Consider the following 21,002-nt stretch of genomic DNA (forward strand, 5'->3'; position numbering starts at 1 on the left):
TAGGTTCTTTACTGGTGACATCTTTGGCACTATGGTTACACGCTTTGAGGTGACGGCAAAGCCAGGTGTCTCCACAGAAACATTATTCCAAAGCAAAATTTGCTTACCTTTGCACACGCTTTTCTGTGCAGTCACCTTTGACCTCACTGTTGCCTCTCAACTTTGGTAGCAGGTTTCTTTATCCCGTCCAATCCTGTTCATGACACCGGATTATGTTGAATATTTATTACTTTAAGGATGGGTCAGACAAACAACAGAGTTGCTGTTATGAGACTTAGTGTTTTATTGACAAACCATCAAACACCACTTTGTTGGTTGCAATCAGCTGATGTAATGATGGATAACACAAGTACATATACCCTTTGGACAATGACACATTGACAAAAGATGATTGGACAATTAAAGGGTGGTCTGCTGTTTGCGGTGATGAAACTGGCCCCTATCCGCTGACCAGTCGCCATGAGCCTAGATCAACGTTAGGAGTTTTCTTAAGCGTCCAGCTACCTAGCGCAGAGACCAACTAAACTTGTAACCTCAGCAGAACCAATATAATAGGCCGTAGCCTATGATATCTAATCATGTATGAGAATATGCAATTTAATACATTATAGCAGGTCATTAAGGACCAAAAACCACGTCTTCATATGCATGGCTTGTCAATACAATACATTGTGATGGATTTGTCTCAACTAATACTGTTTACTATGTTTAATTTGTGTTTACATGAAGAATGGTAACTCAGCTCACTTGCTCTTTTCTAAATGCCCTCTCATAATCAGTCATATTAAGGACAGATATCACCTGAGGCTACTCATTAAAATCCGTCAGTGTGCCGATTAGGCTACATACAGCCTATGACTATTATTTTACATTAAAACATTCCTTTTCATGGAGATAAACGTGGCGGAGGACTAGCAATGCCAAGACTTGTAACAAGCCAGGCTTCAAATGATTTGACACAATTTGCCTAAATAAAGCTTGCACCTGGAAGACATGCAAATGTTAAGTATAGTCAGCAGAGTGTGCTATTGACCCAAGCCAAATTCTCACTGGTTTCAGGGTGCCAAGTAACCGTGAGCGCTGAAACCTTGGAGAAAGTCATATCTGTTTATCCTTTAATTTCCCTGGCGCATTGTAATATTTGTAGCTACTTTTTCTATTAGACAGAAAATAGCCTGTGCACGTTATTGAGTGAATTATACAGGTAGCATCTCTCAACCCTGCGAGTTCAGTTTGACAGACCTAAACAGCCACCTAAATCCAGCAGCCTTTAAGATCCACACCCCTTTGATTTCTATAAATGTAACCAAGGTCCATGATGCTCCACTGAAAAATTTTGGCCAAGATTTAAATGTTTTGGCCAAGGTCCATACTGTCCAAATACTACCCTCTAGGGTAGAGTGATTATGTTCCATGATAATTCCTCAGGGTGAGAAATGTTTTGTCCATCAGCCCCTTCATATGTTGGATCATGCGATCATTGCAGCTCAGGCTGGAAACAATGTTGTCCAGCTGGACAACATTGTGTCCAGCTTTGCGCCTCGCCTCAGTTGCACACAATTATCAAGTGGAAAGAATCATTCTACTCTGAAACACAAGACACCGGAATATATTGCAAACATTTTGTTTTATTTATAGTAAATGAAAAGTGTGCCATTCATGTGTGGGAGAAAAGTGTGGGGGGGAAGAGAGTCCAAGTGCTGCTTGTACGGGAATGGGCAGATGTCTTTGGTCCATATTTGTTGGTGGAGGACATGAATGAATTAGAGGGATACAAGAGAAGGCACTTCAGTTTTGACATTTTTGACACAAAAGAACTAGGACATAAAGGTCTTAGACAGGAAGAATTGGACTGAACTAGATTTCAACCTCCAGAGGTAAACCATATGCTCAACATGAATATCACATACAAAATTTGCCCCATGTGAGCACAACAAAATTATATAGCTACATATATACAATGTATATTCAGAAAAGCAAAAGGACAGAGATGGTTTGGTAGGATGAATGTGTTATTCTAGAAGATAATCCCCTTGGGACAACAATCACAAGAGTTAAATTCTTTACAGGCCAAGGAAGAAAAAAGGCAGCGACTCAAACAGGAAAAAAAGGATCTCTTTGGCGATAAACTATATCCCCATAGTTTGGAATGTAGAAAAAAAAGAAGCTGTGAACTTTGACCAGTGGTGGCTCTAGTGGGTGGAAAAAGGGCTCACCACCCCAGTTGCTGCTCTATTTGTATGGGGGAGATGACCTCTGCACCCCCCCCCCCCCCAGCTGGAACTCCTGCCACCTTTTTGCCACCCCAGATAAAACTTGCTAGAACCGCTACTGTGTTCAAATCAATCAAGCCCAGCATCTAGAAACGCCACACAAACAGGAACCGGAAGGTTCCCCCAGTGTTTCGTTGGAAAACGCTCTGTAGTGCATGCATCTCCAGGAACAAAGAGTACAGGGAATTTATACTATATCAGCAATGAAGAACTGAAATGAGGCCAATCTTACTAGTACAACTAAGTCCAAACAACAAAGGTCCAGGAAGATCTTGGTGTTACAACCAACTGGCATCAGCATAGACAATACACACTAATTTCTCATTATCTAGTCCAATAATCTGACCGTTCCAGAATACTTAACAAATTAACAAAACCTGAACAGTCTCCTACACTATACAGTGTCACAAACTAAAAGATTGCTGTAGTTGTAATACCCATGTTTACAACATATCTTAAATGCGGACTGCAACACAGGCATGTTCCAACTAGCAAACGTGCGTGAATGGGGAGGGGGAAAGAGCAGACAGGCTGTTCTCATTTCATTCACTCGTCTTAGTCAAAGGCCAAGACCCTTACTTACACGTAAGACACAGATACTGTATATTGATTGGTTGCACACAATTCCTTGCAGCTAGACATGACACAGCACTATTTTCAAAGATAAGCAAATGTGGCATCACCAAAGGTCACTAAATGCAAGAAAAAGTATACCAACGGGCAGTGTACAAGAAGGAACCGTAAGGTAAATCACCAGATTTTCTTCAGGTATTGTAGACATTAAGAAATTCAATCCATGCATTAGCATCAATTTCACATTTGTCCAAACTTCGCAGACATGAAAGTGCTCAGAACCTGCTTGCCAAAATCCACAATTTATCTTTTTTTCCTTCTATACAATATGAAGTGTAAAGAGAACATACAGTATCACAAAGGGACTTTTTTTTTTTATACATCACAACTCTAATGTAAATGGTCACAAGAGTTAGCTCTATGAGTAATATCAGCTTAAAAAACCTTGTTTGTGATGCCGACATTTGTGTTCACGAAGGCAAAGGTGAAGTTGTTCTGTGATAGAAGGCAAGCATGTCAAAGTGTGTGCTGTTTTGTGTGCATGATTCTGTATTTGTGAAACACAACTTTTAAGAAAAGAATCGGTGCACACAGAATCACATCTATTAGTACTAACAAGTCTTAAACAGAGAGCGTGTGGGGAGTGTCATTTCTTTTCTCAAACCTGAGACTTCAGAAGTGATGTCACATAAAATATGAATATGTAATGAAGTCAATTAGCCCCCTCTTGATTATACAATAACAATAGAGAAAGGCGAGAACTACAACACACTAAATGGACTCTCTGGAAAGGGGGAGGGGGGGTTACTGCCATAAGGCAATATCTAATCTGATGACCTCTGGTCACCAAATTCAGAAGAATATAATATTAATATTGTTTAAGCCATTCTGATAAGTATACACTTTGAAGGGCATCTATATGGAACTCCCTTACTGAAACCCATTTGATGTCAATGTGTTTTTACATAAAGTTTAAACATCGTCTGTAGTGTTGATTGGCTGCACGTCAGTGCCATTTACCAAAATTCTAATAGATGCTAGAGCTACCAGCAAGCAATCAACTATATTTTCAATTTTATGTTTTCAACTATATGGCAAAGGAACTGAAATAGCTTGATGGATCTTGAGTAAATAAAAATTGATTTGATACAGAAGAGAAAATAGAACACAAAATAAAAATATCAAAACAAATAAAGAAAAATGGAAACATGCCCTTCAGTAGTGCACAGAAAGCATATAATCATGTCAAAAGTCTTGAACTAGCATTCTCTCTGCAGTACCAAAGAATAACTAGGACCAGGTGGAATCTGTGGAGACTAAATTTCTTCAGACCTTCCAAAATAATTATCAATAGGTAATAAAAGAATCAATCCATATATTGGTCAATATACTTCTACTGATCATGTACAACTAGTCTGAAGAACTAGAAATCCATGTTGTAAAGACAGACAAAAGAAGCATCCTCTATATTCTATCTGGCCTAAAGAATAACTAACACAGAGGCTGACAATGGTAACTGTTCACTAAGGGGAAGAATGGAAGGCTTCTACAATAGGCATGAGAGAATGTTTGTTTTATTAGCTAATACCAAAATAATGGGAAATAACAGAAAAGGGTAATAGTGGTGGTGGTGGGGGGGTTTCAAGTTTGGAGGATGAATTGGATAAACCTATAGGTGGCACTACAGCTCAACTGACAAAAATATGTAAACTTGTATTCTATTCTTCATGACAGGAGTTAGTAGGGCGGGAGAGTCAGTGAACAGGGCACTGAGGGGTGGAGTGTGAGGGTTAGTAGAGGAGGTTAACAAAACAACAGGGATCCCGAGGTCAGGGGACGTTTGTCCGCGGAGGCCTTTGGGGGAGGCCGTTTTGCGAGGGACGGTCTTGGCGGTAGGATGATGTAGTGGAGTAAGGGGGCCCTCTTGAGGTGCTGGAGAACTGTGTAGAGGTGGGCGCTGTAGAGCCAGGGCCCTCGCCCTGACCCCGGTTAGCCTGGTAACGGTAGTTTGAGCGGTTGGGGTTCCTATCATGGTAGGAGCCGCCATTATACCGTGGACCGGCATGGTATACCTGGCGCCTGTTGCCTTGGAAACTCTAAAAAAAAACGCATATTAAACACAAATGTAATGACATGCCTAAAATTCATACTCTTTTATAATTTATGGTTGCCGGGCAAGGTGAGCGGACCTGTTTGTACGGTTGAGTAGGGCGACTTTCATTACTGGAATTCTGGGTCTGGGAGAGGGGCGGAGTCTCCAGGGATCCTGGCCCAGTAATGGAGGAGGAGGTGGAGCTACAGCGAGAGCGGTTGGAGTAGCCAGTCTGAGGGTGGTATACTAAGGAGAGGGAGGCATCAAGACCACAACTGAGTCTAACCAAGACTGACTGAGGACAGCAGATCTTGAGACTTCAAATGTAACAAAAATACTTTTGTTTTGTAAGCTCCTGTAAGCACAAGTTTCTTTCTCTGTAGAGCCACATTAGAAATTTTCATGGAGAAGTGATTTTCTAGTAAAGGAAAAAGGTGCTGTACCTGAGCCAAATCCTGTAATGCTCATCTTCAATGGCTCAAGCTCAAATGTGAACTTCACAGCCTTGCCCAGGTCCTCATCGTACTTACGTTCACTCACAAAGTGCTGAAACAGAAGCCGTGATCGTTTATGGTTTATTAGTCTACACCCGCTTGCATTGGGTCAACTGACACAATTGTAGATCTGTCTACAAAGTATAACAGGAATTATGAACTCACCTTAATGTCAGCACGCAGTTCAGTTAGCTGGTCCTCAGACATGGATGCTGATTGGTCACTTAACCTGCGCAGTTCCTCTGCTCTCTTTTGGCGACCATCCAAAATGGCCACTAAAGAAGGGACAATTTGAGCTCAAACTGACAAAGGCATTTTGAGTTGGGGAAAAAAAAAAAATCCATATGCCAACCTCACACAAAAACACTGGCTATGCATGCCCCCTACAAGATAAAAGGCATGACCCGCTCCTTCAGATACAGTAGATCACATTATTACTAAACACAAATCAAACTCCTGCTCCTGCTTCAGTGGAAGTATTTTGTACATCAGTTGCTAAGAAGAGTCAACTGGCAGAGTATATTTGAGTATATTTTCGCAGCAGAGGGGGGAAAAGAAAGAAACCCAGTGGAGGACTGGTAAATTTGGAGGAATGTGGGTTTTGTAATGTCGAAGAACTACTATAAAGTTCCCTCTCTTCTCCCAATTCCCCACACGCTTCACACAAAGAAAGCATTGAGTCTCCCTCGACACCTGACACTATTCACTTTTTCCAGACCTAGAACACACAACACTCTACACTGGGAGGACCAGGGAGAATGGCCTACTTGTGGAAATATGCAAGTCTTGCTCTGTCATGTTTCACTAGACTGAAGACTTAAGGGTGACCCTGAGGGGGCACCTACATATGTCAGGAATGCTCATACACGTTGCTCATAGGGCAATTCTACTTCATGGGTGTCAGTGACTCTGGGAAGAAAGCTTTACTCTCTAAATCCATGTCATTTTAGAAGCCTCAGGCAAAAGCAATGTCTGAGAATAATAAAAACACAACTTAATCCAGTATCGTGAGTTTGAATGTGATCAGTCTGAATGCTTATTATTGTGATGCGTTGTACTCACTGGCCTCTGCTTTCACTTTGTCCATCTCTGCCAACAGAGTTACCTCTCTGTCCATTAGGCTAGAGAGAGAGAGAGAGAGAGAGAAAAATGTTTCACTATAATAAAGTCAATTGAATTATTTACATTTCCAAAAATAAGATCCCGTGTACTCTGACTGCACTACAATGAAGAGGACTATGAAATGCCCATGCTTTACCAGTGGGCAGGCCAAAAAGCACCCCAGTTTAGCAAACTGAAATAGGTCAAACAACTGAGCAGTCATATTCAACATAACCTGGGGCTTAGATGCGACTGCCTGTTTCCTAAGCCATATAAGGCGCTCTCATAACTATGCAATGTAGGCCAGAAGTAAGAGAAATGCACTTTGATTCATTGATGGACGTTGGACCCTTTAAATGAAGTTCAGAATTGGCGTAGATAAACATCCTATATAACACGTACACAGTATGCAAACATAATGGAATAGGTCATGTCTATCAGCCTCGAACGGCGTAGATAAACATCCTATATAACACGTACACAGTATGCAAACATAATGGAATAGGTCATGTCTATCAGCCTCGAACGTGCTACACTTACAATGATCCCCGTCCATCAAGTGTGACTAAATCAGATGTAATGGAGATAACGTACCAGCTTTGGAGCTCAGCAAAAGTCTGCTTCATCCTCTTGATCGAGGTGTCCATCTCATCCCTGACCACCACCCTGTAGCGCGTGAGAGAGGCAGTGCATCTCTGCAGGTCCTTCACAGAGCGGTCGATGTTGGGAGCTGGGAGTCGAAGTTCAGGGTTAGAAGTGACAAATAAAAACATTATTGCGGTGCACACAACCTCGTTTTGAAAAGGGAGTATGGCAGTCTAACCAATCTTCCGTGCTCCAGATGATCCTTGTTGGCTCTCATCGGTGCTTAGCATGGATGAGGTGTCTGGGGGATGGGAATGGAAGCCTGGCCTGTGACGGGACTTGCTGACACGGGGACCCTGGTGATTTCTCCCCCCTTGCTGAGAGGTGGGGCTCAAGGCGCTACTTTGACTTTCGGCTTCTGCACCTGCAGTGAGACAATTACATGTGGGCTTGATATGTTCTGATGGCAGAAAATGGGCTTCTAATTTCAAATCAACGACAGAAGAGTTAAAACCAGCACTGGTGTGTCAATCATCAGTGCAATACCTGTGGTTTCCGATGTAGCTGGTTCAGAGTCCAGCTCTACTGCATCCAGGGAAGCAGAATCCAACTGCTCGCTCAGCGAGTCTATGGAGTCACCATCCAACACTGAACCATTGGCATGATAACCATTCACTGCATCCTTCGTCTCGGTGGCTGGCGGGGCCTCAGGCGGAGCAGGCTCTGCTGGAGGCTCAGGCTGGGGCTTGGGTTTCTTTTTCTTCTTAGGCTGGAGATCAAGGAGAGAATCAAGGTCAAAATGGCAGCACTTCACAAAAAGTACTTGTGAAGATGTGAGGGCTTCGGGAAGTGTAAACAATGTGGTCACAGCTCAAACCAACCTGCTCAGAAGTGCACAGGAGACAAGACTTTGGAGTAGATACACAACTACTGTACAACACATGCAAATGTAAATGCATTGAATTTACCATGTATTGGGAGTGTTTTTTTCATTGCAGCCTTTAGTGATGCTGATAAGTTTCATTCACATTTCATGTTTACAGATGAAAGAGAATGAGTTGTCTTTAATGTGTGATAATCTGTAGTCATTGGCTCGTTTCTTTGATGTATGGCTTACTTATTAGGTTTGCTTTGGATGGGGAGTTCACACGATAGCCTGCAAGTTATACAGTGCATCTGGAAAGTACTCACACCGCTTCACTTTTCCAAGTCTCTTTTCAAGTTTCTAAATCACTTTTTTCCAATCAATCTACCTTATAATGACAAAGTGAAAAAGGTTTTTGAAATTTTTGCAAATGTATTAAAAATATAAAAACGGTAATATCACATGTACATAAATATTCAGACCCTTTACTCTGTACTTTATTGAGGCACCTATGGCAGTGATTAGATGAATTATTGATTGGAGTTCACCTGTGGTAAATGCAATTGATTGGACATTATTTGGAAAGACACACACCGGTCTACTATACTATGTAAAGTAGTAATAACCCACAGTTGACAGTGCATGTGAGAGCCAAAACCAAGCCATGATGTCTCGGAGGTCGACACACAATTTCCTTGACATCTGGGAATGGGTATAAAAAAAAAAATAAAAAAAAATAAAAAAAAAAAATAAAAAAAAAGAATCTGCAGCACTGATGGTCCCGAAGAACACTGTGACCTCCATCATACTTAAATGGAAGACGTTTGGAACCGCCAGGACCCTTCCTAGAGCTGGCTGCCTGGCCAAACTGAGTAATTGGGGGAGAAGGGCCTTGGTCCTTTAGGTGACCAAGAGCCCGATGGTCACTCTGACAGAGCTCCAGCATTCCTCTGTGGAGATGGGAGAACCTTCCAGAAGGACAACCATCTCTATAGCACCCCACCAGTCAGTCCTTTATGGTAGAGTGGCCAGATGGAAGCCACTCCTCAGTAAAAGGAACATTGACAGCCTGCATGGAGTTTGCCAAAAGGCACCTAAAGGACTCTCAGACCGTGAGAAACAAGATTCTCTGGTCTGATGAAACAAAGCGTCACATGGAGGAAACCAGGCACCTCTCATCACCTGGCTAATACCATCCCTACAGTGACGTATGGTGGTGGCAGCATCATTCTGTGAGGATGTTTTTCAGCAGCAGGAACTGGGAGACTAGTCGGGATCGAGGAAAAGATGAATGGAGCAAAGTACAGAGATCTTTGATGAAAACCTGCTCCAGAGCTCAGACCTCAGACAGGGGCGAAGGTTTACCTTCCAACAGGACAATGACCCTAAGCACACAGCAAAGACAACGAAGTAGTGACTTCAGGACAAGTCTGTGAATGTCCTTGAGTGGTCCAGCCAGAGCCCAGACTTGGACCCGATTGAACATCTCTGGAAAGACCTGAAAATAGCTGTGCAGCGACGCTCCCCATCTAACCTGAGAGAGCGTGAGAGGATCTGCAGAGAAGAATAGGAGAAATACCCCAAATACTTGTAGTATCATACCCAAGAAGACTTGAGTCTGTAATCACTGCCAAAGGTGCCTCAACAAAGTACAGAGTAAAGGGTGTGAACACAATGAATGTTTGTGTGATATTTCAGTTGTTTTTTTATAAATGTGCAAACATTTCTTTAAAAAAGGGGTTTTCACTTTGTCATTATGGGCTATTGTTTGTTGATTAATGAGGAATAAAATAATTTAATCAATTGTGGAATAAGGCTGTAACTTAACAAAATGTGGAAAAAGTGAAGGAGTACGAGTACTTTCCAGATGCATTGTAAACTACTCTGGTACCTTGGGAGAGCCAATAGGGAGACCTAGGTTATTAACACGTACACCCACAGTTTTGAAGCTGTAGTTGAAAGATAAAGGGCTGTGTGTTGGAGCTAATGTGAAGACCTAGCTAATGCTATTGCCGTAGTTGGGCCTTTATATATATATATATATAACCTGGGTCTAGTTGCATAAAGTTTGAACAGCAGGTCAGGATTACCTGAGTGCTACTGTAATTTTTTCATATTGAATCAATACAATCTCTATTTGAGATTGGTGGTGAGAGGGTTACATAAAAATTACTCAGGTCTTTTGAATGAAAATCAAAAATGGATGAATAAAGATGCGTCCTAACCTACCGATGAAGCTGATAAAACATTCCTGACACTAACCTTCTTTTTACCGGTGACATTCCACTCCTTCAGAATTTCAACTGCACTGCCTGGGGGAGAGGAAACAATTATGCTCACTGAAGGACAGCCAAGAGTACATATCTTGTACAGATGTGATGCTTTGAGAGGAGGATTAACTAAATGTTACAAAAACCTTTGTCATCTAAATGTCCTTTTGATGATATACCATAAGTAGTCATGTAACCATGACGGAAGAACTACCAGCCAGACGACACCCTCTTTGTGCTATAATTAAACCTTCACACAGACGTTTTAGCTCATTGCTTGTAAAAACAGGTTGTGAAATAAATAGACCAGGTATATTCACCTGCGTCATAGTACAAGTAATCAAGGAGGTGTAATCTTACCAACCACACAGGTTTGACTTTGGAATTTGGAACCCCCATACCTTCTAGAAAAGCTTGGACGGCCTTGTCAACACAGTTCTCAAAGTGCTGCAGCACCAGGACAATCTCATTGTTGCTTTTGTTGGGAACAACAGCCCTGACTGCACTGATCTGTAAAGCACAGAAAAGGAGTAGCAATTTGAAATGAAATTAAGTCAATATAACATACCTGAGGTCCTTGATTAAACTAGCTTCCCATGGAGTTACACTTTGTGTGCTCAAAACAGTAAAACTGGCATATTTCATCCACACTTGTAAGCCAACAGAGAGACCACGTGTGGTTATTTTTGAGCGTTTTTAATGCCTTACCTTTTCCTTCATCCTCTCAAAGGTTCCTCCCGAGGACATTACCATTTTGGAGTGTGTGTCAAACTCCACCCCAGAGGCGTCTGGGACAAAAGGGCACAGAAAGGCAACATCATTGTCTGGTCTCCAACGGCTGTTTGCAAAACTATTGAAATGCAGAGGCACATCATTTGCAAAGCAAAACTCTCGTCACACCTCATCTTTCTGCCAATTGTGGTTTCCTGTACACAGATTAGCCTAAAGCCGAGGACACCCTTTAGTTGAAGATCATGCTTACTCTGTGTCCAAGAAATGGGTCCTCAATTGGGACCACATTTGGATAATGACAATATCTGTTGAGCCCTATTGAAAACATAACTCTTCTTTTAACAACCAATTCAAAGTGAGATGATTGGCAGACGCTAGGACTTAAATTTATAAGGGACTGATATAAGATCACTGGCCCTGTATAAATTTGGTATAAGAACTCGTTGATCTGGGCCTAAATGACCGAAGATCTACATTAAATTTGAGCCAGTAATAACCAATATATAGATAATGAAACCGAACGAGTCAGCAAAGTCTGGGTTTATCCATCAAAGGAAGGGGGATACTGCCATATTCAAGCTAATATCAATGAGATGAGAAACAGCTGAGTTACAGGAAATGACAAGTGCAAATTCACAATAGCTGCAACCACGTATGTGCATGTGCAGCCAGACCATATTATAGTGGACCAACCAACCAAACGACAGAGCGAGCAACAGAACTAAAAAATAAATAAATAAAAGCTTAAAAAAAACAGCATGACTAAAGCATGCTGGAGGACATTTCCTCACATACCTTATAACAGGAAATAAAAGATGTCCAGGAAACTAAGTACAGTCCGAACTTTATCTGATGAAGCTGGAGTGAAGGTGTCCAATGTGGCAGCATGCGTTTGTTTATATTCATTTCACAGTCCATCACTTGTTAAGTTAAAAATCCGACAACAGTGGCAGAAGGAGAATGTGGCTAGGCACTAGGTGTGGTCTACACCCAGCCATCATTTTGGATTTGATAAGCAACTCTAAGCAAGCAAACACAAACAAAGAATGAATAGACCTGTAACAGAATACATACCCTTTTGGCTGTTTTTCTTGGCCATCTTCTAATCCACTATTCCAAGTACCTGGCAAGTGTCCCCCACTGTACAGCTCCCCGAGTTAATTAATATAATGCAATCTTCAAATATTCAGTTTCAACTGGTTTCTTCTCATGGATACTTTGAATACTACTACTAATTTGACTTATCTTTGACTTCTCAGACAGGATGCCAATGAAGGCTTACAAATGGCAGTAGGAGGGATTGGGGAAGGCAGGGTCAGATCAGGCCCCCTTCTCTTAGGCTTGGATTCAACTTTTCTTCACTGTTCTCCGCAAACTTGATCCAATTCTGGAGGGGGGGGGGGGGGAGATTGACATGGGCATAAGGAGAGGAAACAACAAGAAGGCTGCATGCATGGCCAGATACAGCGAATCAAGAACCCGTAAGCCTAGATCCACACACTGAATTTCTTGTAGGCTAATATATTGTCAGATACTAGATGGAAATGTTAGATTGAAAGATTTAAATATGATACTGGTTGGATAAGGTTTTCTAAAACCCTTGTTATTCACAGTCTTAGAACTTTATAAAAATGTCAGTAATGCACATCAACTGAAACCCCCATTTCCTTTGGTCATACAACATGAAATGAAAAACAGATTTAGATAAATTACTGTCTGGCACACTTCTAGACAATCTGTATTCAATAGCATATTTGGCAGCAATGTATTTTCAATGTGGCTAAAGAAAGCTACATGATACAAGTACCTTTGAATCATGCTTCCAGTCTTCTTCTATCTAGGCTCATGACCTAGGCTCAGTGGAATGGTTTTGGTAACAAGAATCCCAACATAAAAATGTTTTATCCTGTATCATCACTCTGACCCTGTATTAACCAGTTGTCGTCATAACTTTGTCATAAATAATTACCACTACCACTCAATGCAGCCTACAGGCTTGTATGTACTTATGAACCCTCTAGTCCTTGAGTAGCTTGAACACCTCCTTCTGTAAACTGGACTTGTTTTATGAGCCAGCTGTTTCCCCACTAAGGTTTCCCTTTCTGACCCAGAAGCCCAGGAAACGAAACTTACACTGTACAAACCCACACCCTTCTCATTCTCTCCTTACAGTCAGAATCCTGCATGACGTGCATGCCACCACCACCACACCTTTCCACACGTCAAACACAAGCACTGTCAACAAGTGAGGCACGACTGCCAAACAATGTTTTAAGCAAAGTTTAAACCAATGTTTATTAAGAAGGTTGGAGCTTGCACTGTGTTGATTTGGGCAAAATCTTGATGAGAGGGCCTGCACGGTTCAATAAACATGTACGTGACAAAGTTGTACAGTCGAGGACACAATTTCGGAAAAGCCTAACTGATGTGCAACTGCCTAACTGAAAAACACCACTTATTTAACTTGTCACTAGGTATGTGATGTGGCAGATTCACAGAACAAGAGCATGAGTTCGATCGTGTTTCTAACACTGGAGCCCTGCAGGTATGTGAAGTTGTGAACCACTTAAGTCAGCAAGTGAAATCTATTCTAACCTCTAACCAAGACCAAAGACCCCTGCAGATAAAGAACAATGTAGCTAGCTATATTTGGCTCTCCGAATACTGAAGTTGTGACTTCCCTGTAAAAGAGCGTTCATTTTGATAACTGGTCTTCTAGGGCTCTGGCTTGGGAATACCGTAACGTAACATACCCATGGCCCCGAAACAAACTCGTTATCATCTGATTTTGTTGGCTAACGTTAGGCTGCTAACCAGTTAGTAACTGTAAGCAAGTAAATAGCTAGCTAACGTTTTTCACGCATAGCCTGTCTAGTGCTGTTCTAACAGAAGACCTGACGATCATCATAGCCTAGGCCCATTTTACAAGTATTTCTGCAGTGAATGGTGTTGATCTTCCTACTAGCTCGTACGAATTCGCTAGCTAGCTAGCTAACGTTAGCATTGGCAGGAAGACTCGCCTCTCGATTTGCAGTCTCCCTCCCTCTGTCACTTAGCAACGATTTCACTGGCTAACAATAGAATTACAATATCGTTAGTGCTAGTTAGCAAAATGCCTAGCTAGCCGCCAAGATAGTTAACGTCGTATGATGAGTCCATTCAAACGTGTTCATTTTCACGATATCTGCCTAATGATGCAGCTAACAAGCTAACTTAGCTAGCTGGGTACAACTACGTTTGGTCAATTTATCTAGGCAACGATAGCTAAAGCTAGCTAGTAATGTCAAAGAATGAGCTAACTATAGCTAACGTTATGCTAGCTACTAGCTAGCCAAAACGTTCCCTGACCATTGTTAATTAGTTAGCTAACTATCCAAACTCTTAACGCTAAGATAATCAGTCCAATTGTTTGCACCAGACAGCGAACACGTCGTTAGACAAATTGACGTAACTAACGTTAGCTATCTTAGACATACAACGTTATCAGGGATTCGGGAAGGCTAGTTAGCTTAGTTGGCTACCTGGTTACCTTAGTTTGTGTGAATAAAATATAAAGTGAGCTTATAGAAAACCAACAGGCCAAGATGCGTGAAAATTTTAGAATAACGTTACCTCACTTCTTACCTGGCTGCCTTCAGTCAACGATGCAAGTCGTCTGACTAGTATGGACTCAAATATTTTCCTCAGTCAGATCCTTCATCAATACTCCACGTCGTCATATCCGAGGCTCGAACAAACACAGTACGGCGAGACTAGATTTATCCAAGCAGCATCCCTCAACTGTGCCGCTAGTCAACTACTGATAGTTAGGTGCTAGAAATCGGTTTCGAATTAGGCCGACAGTACAAAGGCACAGGAAAGACATTTCAAATCAAACGAATCAAGTCAATGGTTAAAGTAAGCTTTATTCGTCACGTACTCCAGTGCAGTGAAATGGTATTGCTAGCTGAGTGTGCTTAAGTAGATTACATGTAAAGTAAGTAAACAATGTAGTAACGTTAATATTTTTATATACAAAAAACCCGAATCTTTACTCTTCTTCCAAAATATTGGGCATTATATTACTAGCACTACATAGTAGACAAACTTCGTACTTCAGTTGGAATATATATACACGATGGATAAGCAGAAACATGTTGTATTTTGTAACCTGTACTTCCTTTCATTCACACTTTTATCAAAGTGAAAAGATTATTGAAACATGAATCTTTTATAAACTTAACCCAGTACGTTCAAATCACTGAAAAGATTCGAATCATTCGAGAAGTACACTTCTGTGTCTGTCCAAGATGGCAACCCCCTATCTAACAGATGAATCTGGTAGGGCTAATGCATCAGTCTTTCGTTGAAGCTAACTAGCTGTTTGATTTAACATTATACGAATTAACAAGCACGATATGATAGCTTTGGTAGCTTGGACAATCATTGGTTCAAGACGGGTAGGTAGCTGGAGCTGCCTCCCTGGTACTAAGCTAGCGTACTAGCTGTTAGCTAGCTACCGTTAGCTAGCAGCAGCCAGTAAGTGCTATTTAGTTTAGCACGCCACGCGAACGTTAGCTTCATAAATTAGTAGTATGGTAAAGCTTACTAGTGACAATTTGAGTTGGACTATGTTTGCATGTTTGTAGGCACCTATCTAACCGTAAGATAGCTAGCTAGCTGTTGTGAAAGTATAGCTAGTTAATTCAAAATGATATAGCTAAGACTTGCAAGCTAGCTAACGTTAGCTTGTTACCTTGCTAACATTGTTCACTGCTTGGCAGCTGACTAACGCATAGATAAACTCTAGCACAGCTTGTGAATCTGAGTTCAGTATACCCTTCTCCTTTATAGCTAAGTTAGCTAAAAGTGGTTGATAAAAGTTAATGTCTTCAGACTCCTAAAAGTGTAACAAGCTAATAATAAATATTGAGTCAATCTGCTTTGGAGATCCAGACCAGCTCTAGTGTGTGTGCATCTGATGATCATTAAACTTAAATTCATTATATAAGCATATCTGCTGCGTGTTTCAACCCCCAAATGGATAGAGATTGCAGCCAATAAAATCATTGACTGTTATCTCTATCCATTTGGGGTTGAAACATGCAGCAGATATGCATACAATAAATGGCAGGGGTTTATATTCAGGGGAAAGCCGAAGAACAGAAGTCTTGTCTACTTGCACTGCTAAAAGGGAAAAAAGTAGTCTGCTAATTTTACACTTCTCTCATCATACAGGGAAATACATTGCTGCCACACAACGTCCAGATGGAACCTGGAGGAGACCTCGACGAGTAAAGGAAGGATATGTCCCCCAAGAAGAGGTCCCAGTGTAAGCTCTTGAACAGGCCTATGTTACATCATCTCCCGTTTTGAGCTTGATTATATTGAATTAAGTTTGGAATCTTCTGCGTAGGAATCAGGCGTGATATTTGGCTGTTGTTGAAAATGTTATTTGTATTGACATCTTTCTCAATCTCTTCACATATTAATGATCTTCCTACACTGGTCTGTTTCTATTTTTTCAGCTATGAAAACAAGTATGTTAAGTTCTTCAAGAGTAAGCCAGACCTACCACCAGGTATGAGCCCAGAGGATACAGCTCATGCCAAGCAACCACAGCAGCAAAGGATTCCTGGCACTGGAGAGAATGAGATTGCTGGGCTCTCCAAGACAGCCAAACGTAACATCAAACGCAAAGAGAAGCGCAAGCAGCAGGTCCCGGATGGTAATGTTGACGTGGAAACGGTGAGAGATGCGGTTGAGAATGTGGCCATTTCAGAGGGTGGTGGTGATGATGAGAAGACCGTACGGAACACTGCATCCACCCCTGCTGAGGCCTCCGACGACCCCTCCACCACAGCAGCCGAGAAGTCCAAGAAGATCAAAAACCTAAAAAAGAAGCTGCGACAGGCTGAAGAGTTGGAGCAGAAAATTGACTCTGGTGAGATCAAGGAGCCCACAAAAGAGCAGCGGGAAAAGGTGGGAAGAGTCAAAGCTTTACGGGATGAGCTGCAGCAGCTTGAGAAGGATTATTTAGAAACAGAAGTGGCAGGAGAGTAGGTGAACTGTACACCCTAAAAAAACACACAAAAACAAACATTTTCTGTGTTTGAGTTTCCCCAAAACATACTCTACTATCTTGGTATTACTAGCCTATCAACATGAACTCTGGCTTTAGAATATCAAGTGAACATGAAATCCATCACTTCTCAAGTTACTGTATGTCGACAGTAAAGACTGGTTATGCAGCCTCCTCCACCACCACCTCCGATAGTGACAGAACATTTTGTTTTGTTTTCTTCATTTTAAATGTACAAATAGGTGGAGGTATGTGTTGACTCGTGCTTGTTTATATTGGCTATGAACTCAAAACAATTGTTTGTGCATTGTTAATTGTGCTTTTTTTGTACCTTTAACTGACGGTCAAGACTATTCTATATTAGAGGTATCATGAAAGACAGAAATATCCATTTCAGAGACGATCGTTTTGTTGATGTAGACCCATGTCAGTTTGAACTGAAATATCGGGTGATTGGATGACTTGAATTACAGATTGAATATGCATTCATATTGAAGACCTCTGTTAGACATCCAGTTACTCCATTAAAACTCTGTACTGCATTTTCCTCATTGTCGTGTGGTCCACTTAATAAGGGTGGGCGGACAAAGTCTTGTGAAGCTTTGGGGCTTTCCTGTTTGTGCCGGGAAAAGATCAGAAGCTTCAGGTCATTGAAAACGGAGAGCACAGAGACATCTGGTCTTTGCAGAAAGTATAACGGCCATTGAAACGCGAGCCTGGACACCAATTTCAATAAGTTGTTGCAACAACATCGACATCAGAAGCAACTAATGACTTGTCAAGATTCATCTTCAATTATGTACTTCAACTTTTAGAACAAAACGTACTATATTCTGCGAGTTTCTGTTAAACACAGACCTTATTTTCAGAATTTTGGACTAAATACAAAATGACATCACCTTACCACGCTATTGGCAACACACCACATCCATGCGACACGTACCAGCGTCTAGTCCAATCCATCATCACTAGTCCACTTCAATCAGTTGTTGACTCTTCAGCCTCTTTTGTCAACCAATTGAACAATAAGTGGCTGGCATAGTGCTAAAATGTGATCGTACTTCCTTTTTGATACATTAATGGGAAGAATATTATCCTACTTTACGCAAGTGTGGTTGGCTCCAAAGAATTTGTTTCAACAATGTCAATATTTAAAGGCTATGTTGTCTATGCCATACTGTATTAAATTAATTAAAATAATGTAATTAATCTAATTAATTAAACACATTAAACTACATTAATATTATATATTAAATATTGAATCAATTAATTATGAAATATATCACAGGAAATGTTATTTTCCTTGCATGCATTGTTAGTATAGGTATGTAGCTCAGGAGGTAGAGTGGCCGGCTAGGGATCGATTGCAAGGTCCCCGGTTCGATCCCAGCTGCCGGCGTTGTGCCGAAGTGTGCAAGACACTGAACCCCCAAAATCGCTGATGTGCGGAACAGTGGCGTAATACCTAGTACTGTGACCTTGCAGCAAGAAGGTCTGTGCCTTTCTGTGCAGAGTTTGCATGTTCTCCCTGTGTTCGCAAGGGTTTCCTCCCAAAGAACCCAATACAAAAAAACATACAGAAGAACAGATGCTCTTCAGTCTGGTCCCTGACCAAGACCTGGACTGAGCACTTGGAATTGGTCCCCAGGCGTCATGAACGATGGCTTCCCACTGCTCCTGGCTACCCCTGGAGGAGGACAGCTTGATGGGAGAAATGCAGGGAACAATTTTCACCGGCAACTCTGGAAAATTGCATGTGTTTCTGCTGCGTGCTGTGTCGCCTCTCACTGTGTGTGCAATGTGTGTCACTGTGGCCCAATAAAGACCACCTATTCCTCGGGTCCAAAGTTAATTTTAAACAAGTGGTGTCCTCTAGTGGTGAAGTCAGAGATACTTCTACCAGTGCTGAGAATAATCACTCAACACTGTAGGCTACTTTGGAATAGTGAAGAGACATTTAGGAGACATTTTAATAATGGGTAAATTGACTGCACTTATATAGCACCTTACCTTACCTTAACGGACAAAGCACTTTACAATGGCCTCTCATTCACACAGCAATGGCGGGCAGCTGCCATGCAAGGCACTAGCCTGCTCATTGGGAGCAATTTGGGGTTCAGTGTCTTGCTCAAGGACACTTCGACATGCTACCTCTTGATCCACAGCCACCCCTAGTACCCTAATAGATTGTCCTCCATAATTATCTGTTGTCTCTTAATGGCAATGTGGTCATCCAAACTGAAGTGTCACCCCTACGATTCAAGGAGGTGCAGCGGGGAACGGCAGACATCAAATTTTCATTTTATAGGAGAAAAGAGAAAACATGTCCAGAACCATTTGATGGGTGGGGTAAGAGCACTGTTACATGTCCACTTGTCTCAACTGTCTGTCTGTGGTGTGGAAGAGTGAAGTGCCTTGTGTTGTGATATTTTGGACTCATATCTTTCTTCATCATTCGTTGTCCTCTGTCAGTCTTCTCATATTGTATGTTATATCTGCTTCTCATGTGTTTGACCTGTTTTGTCATTCATATTTAAAATATGTTCTCTTTATCTTAAGGAGAGGTGTTGGCACATGCAAATGCTCCTGTGTCTGGCATGGTGCATTTTGATGAAGACGAGTGGTGGACAGCGGGGAAGGACTCTTAGGACTCAACCTAAGGATTGTGGCGGCACATGAGATTGGCCACGCCCTTGGCCTAGACCACTCAGTACCACAGAGCCCTGATGGCACCAATCTACACTGGTTACCATGACAACTTCAAGCTTCATCGTGATGACATACAGTACAAGGCAACCAAGCTTAATTTCCTCTGGCAAAATACTGTAATCTTCCTTTGTACGACCTGTCTTCTGTTTCACTAAAGCCTGTTAAGCATCCTCCTGTATCCAGGAAAAAACCCAGTTGGTCAATTGCAGTAACGAGCCCTCCAGATCCCTGCAAAGCTACCATGGATGAAATCATATTGGGTATCGGTAAACCCCACTTTATTTTGTCAATTTCTGACTACAGATATATAGCTCTAATTCAGAACGCTGCTTGATTGCTTTGTCTTAATCTGTCTAGGTCCTTTTCGCAAGACATACTTCTTCAGTGGTCAGTATGTGTGGACAGTGTCTGACACAGGCTTATCATGCCTATCCTGACCTCTGTGATGTGGAAAGATCTGCCAGGAAACCTCAATGCAGCTGTTCACTCTCAGAGAACCAACAAGGCTGTCTTCCTGAAAGCTACATTGTTAACTCTTAATATAGTTACTTATAATTAGAGTTTTAGCCAATTATGTTACAGCTTTAGATGTTATGTTAGACCTGTTAGATCTTAGTGTTTGACTATCTTAATGTGATGTGTGATTGTTATTAGCTCTGGAACATTGCTACATTACGTTTACTCATGTGTTTTGTACATCTGTCTTGACTGTGTTGTTTTCCTCTGGGGACAGAGTGTGGCGGTATTCAGGCTACAAAATAGATTATGGATTTCCCAGATTCTTGTCCAACATTCCCTCTAATATCGATTCAGCGATGTACTGCAACAGGACCCAAAAAATTATCTTTCTCAAAGTAAGGAACACAATCATGCCTTGGGTTTCTGCTATTATACTAGATGGAAAATGTAAGATATTGTTCCCAGATAAGTTTATGTATCGCTCCTCTCCTCTTCACTAGGGCTCAGTGTACTGGCAGTGGGATGAAACTGGAGCGACAGACTTCAGCTCACACCCCAAACCCATCGCACAGCTCTTCTCAGGGGCACCAAGCAATCCAGATGCAGCCTTCACCCGGACAGATGAAGTGTTACTGCCGTCTAAATACAATCCATTTAACAGTGGATGAAAGTTACCCTCTCAGCACAAGACGAAACTGGATGCAATGTGATAACTAGGTCACTATAAACACTTTGGCCACTAGAAAATGTTTCAACCTCTCAAGGCACAATAAATGGTCCAAGTAAAA

The 21,002-nt window shown here is 41.6% G+C and overlaps 2 protein-coding genes and 1 pseudogene across 3 annotated transcripts; 2 read left to right on the forward strand and 1 right to left on the reverse strand.

The window, feature by feature from the left end:
- Positions 1-1,656: 1,656 nt before the first annotated feature.
- On the reverse strand, positions 1,657-14,668 carry spats2 (spermatogenesis associated serine rich 2). The gene is made up of 13 exons (XM_084445465.1): positions 14,610-14,668; positions 12,060-12,372; positions 10,962-11,041; positions 10,655-10,763; positions 10,246-10,295; positions 7,665-7,887; positions 7,357-7,542; positions 7,128-7,263; positions 6,495-6,553; positions 5,598-5,707; positions 5,382-5,484; positions 5,036-5,184; positions 1,657-4,942 (listed from the first exon to the last, which is right to left on the reverse strand). Exons 2-13 carry the CDS (start codon positions 12,082-12,084, stop codon positions 4,676-4,678), a joined length of 1,497 nt encoding a protein of 498 aa, XP_084301591.1. The 5' UTR covers positions 12,085-12,372; positions 14,610-14,668; the 3' UTR covers positions 1,657-4,675.
- Positions 14,669-15,273: 605 nt separating this feature from the next.
- On the forward strand, positions 15,274-17,581 carry pym1 (PYM homolog 1, exon junction complex associated factor). The gene is made up of 3 exons (XM_084445494.1): positions 15,274-15,305; positions 16,203-16,296; positions 16,493-17,581. The coding sequence occupies exons 1-3, from the start codon at positions 15,275-15,277 to the stop codon at positions 17,025-17,027; spliced, it is 660 nt and encodes a 219-aa protein (XP_084301620.1). The 5' UTR covers position 15,274; the 3' UTR covers positions 17,028-17,581.
- A 1,440-nt stretch (positions 17,582-19,021) lies between these two features.
- Positions 19,022-20,896, forward strand: LOC311315487 (matrix metalloproteinase-19-like; annotated as a pseudogene). The gene is made up of 7 exons: positions 19,022-19,025; positions 19,291-19,395; positions 19,606-19,831; positions 19,939-20,021; positions 20,113-20,283; positions 20,489-20,609; positions 20,715-20,896. The product of its transcript is annotated as a matrix metalloproteinase-19-like (transcript).
- The last annotated feature ends 106 nt before the right edge of the window (positions 20,897-21,002 follow it).

The sequence above is a fragment of the Borostomias antarcticus genome (assembly GCF_949987555.1).
Source record: "Borostomias antarcticus genome assembly, chromosome: 11".
In the NCBI taxonomy this organism is placed as follows: domain Eukaryota; kingdom Metazoa; phylum Chordata; class Actinopteri; order Stomiiformes; family Stomiidae; genus Borostomias; species Borostomias antarcticus.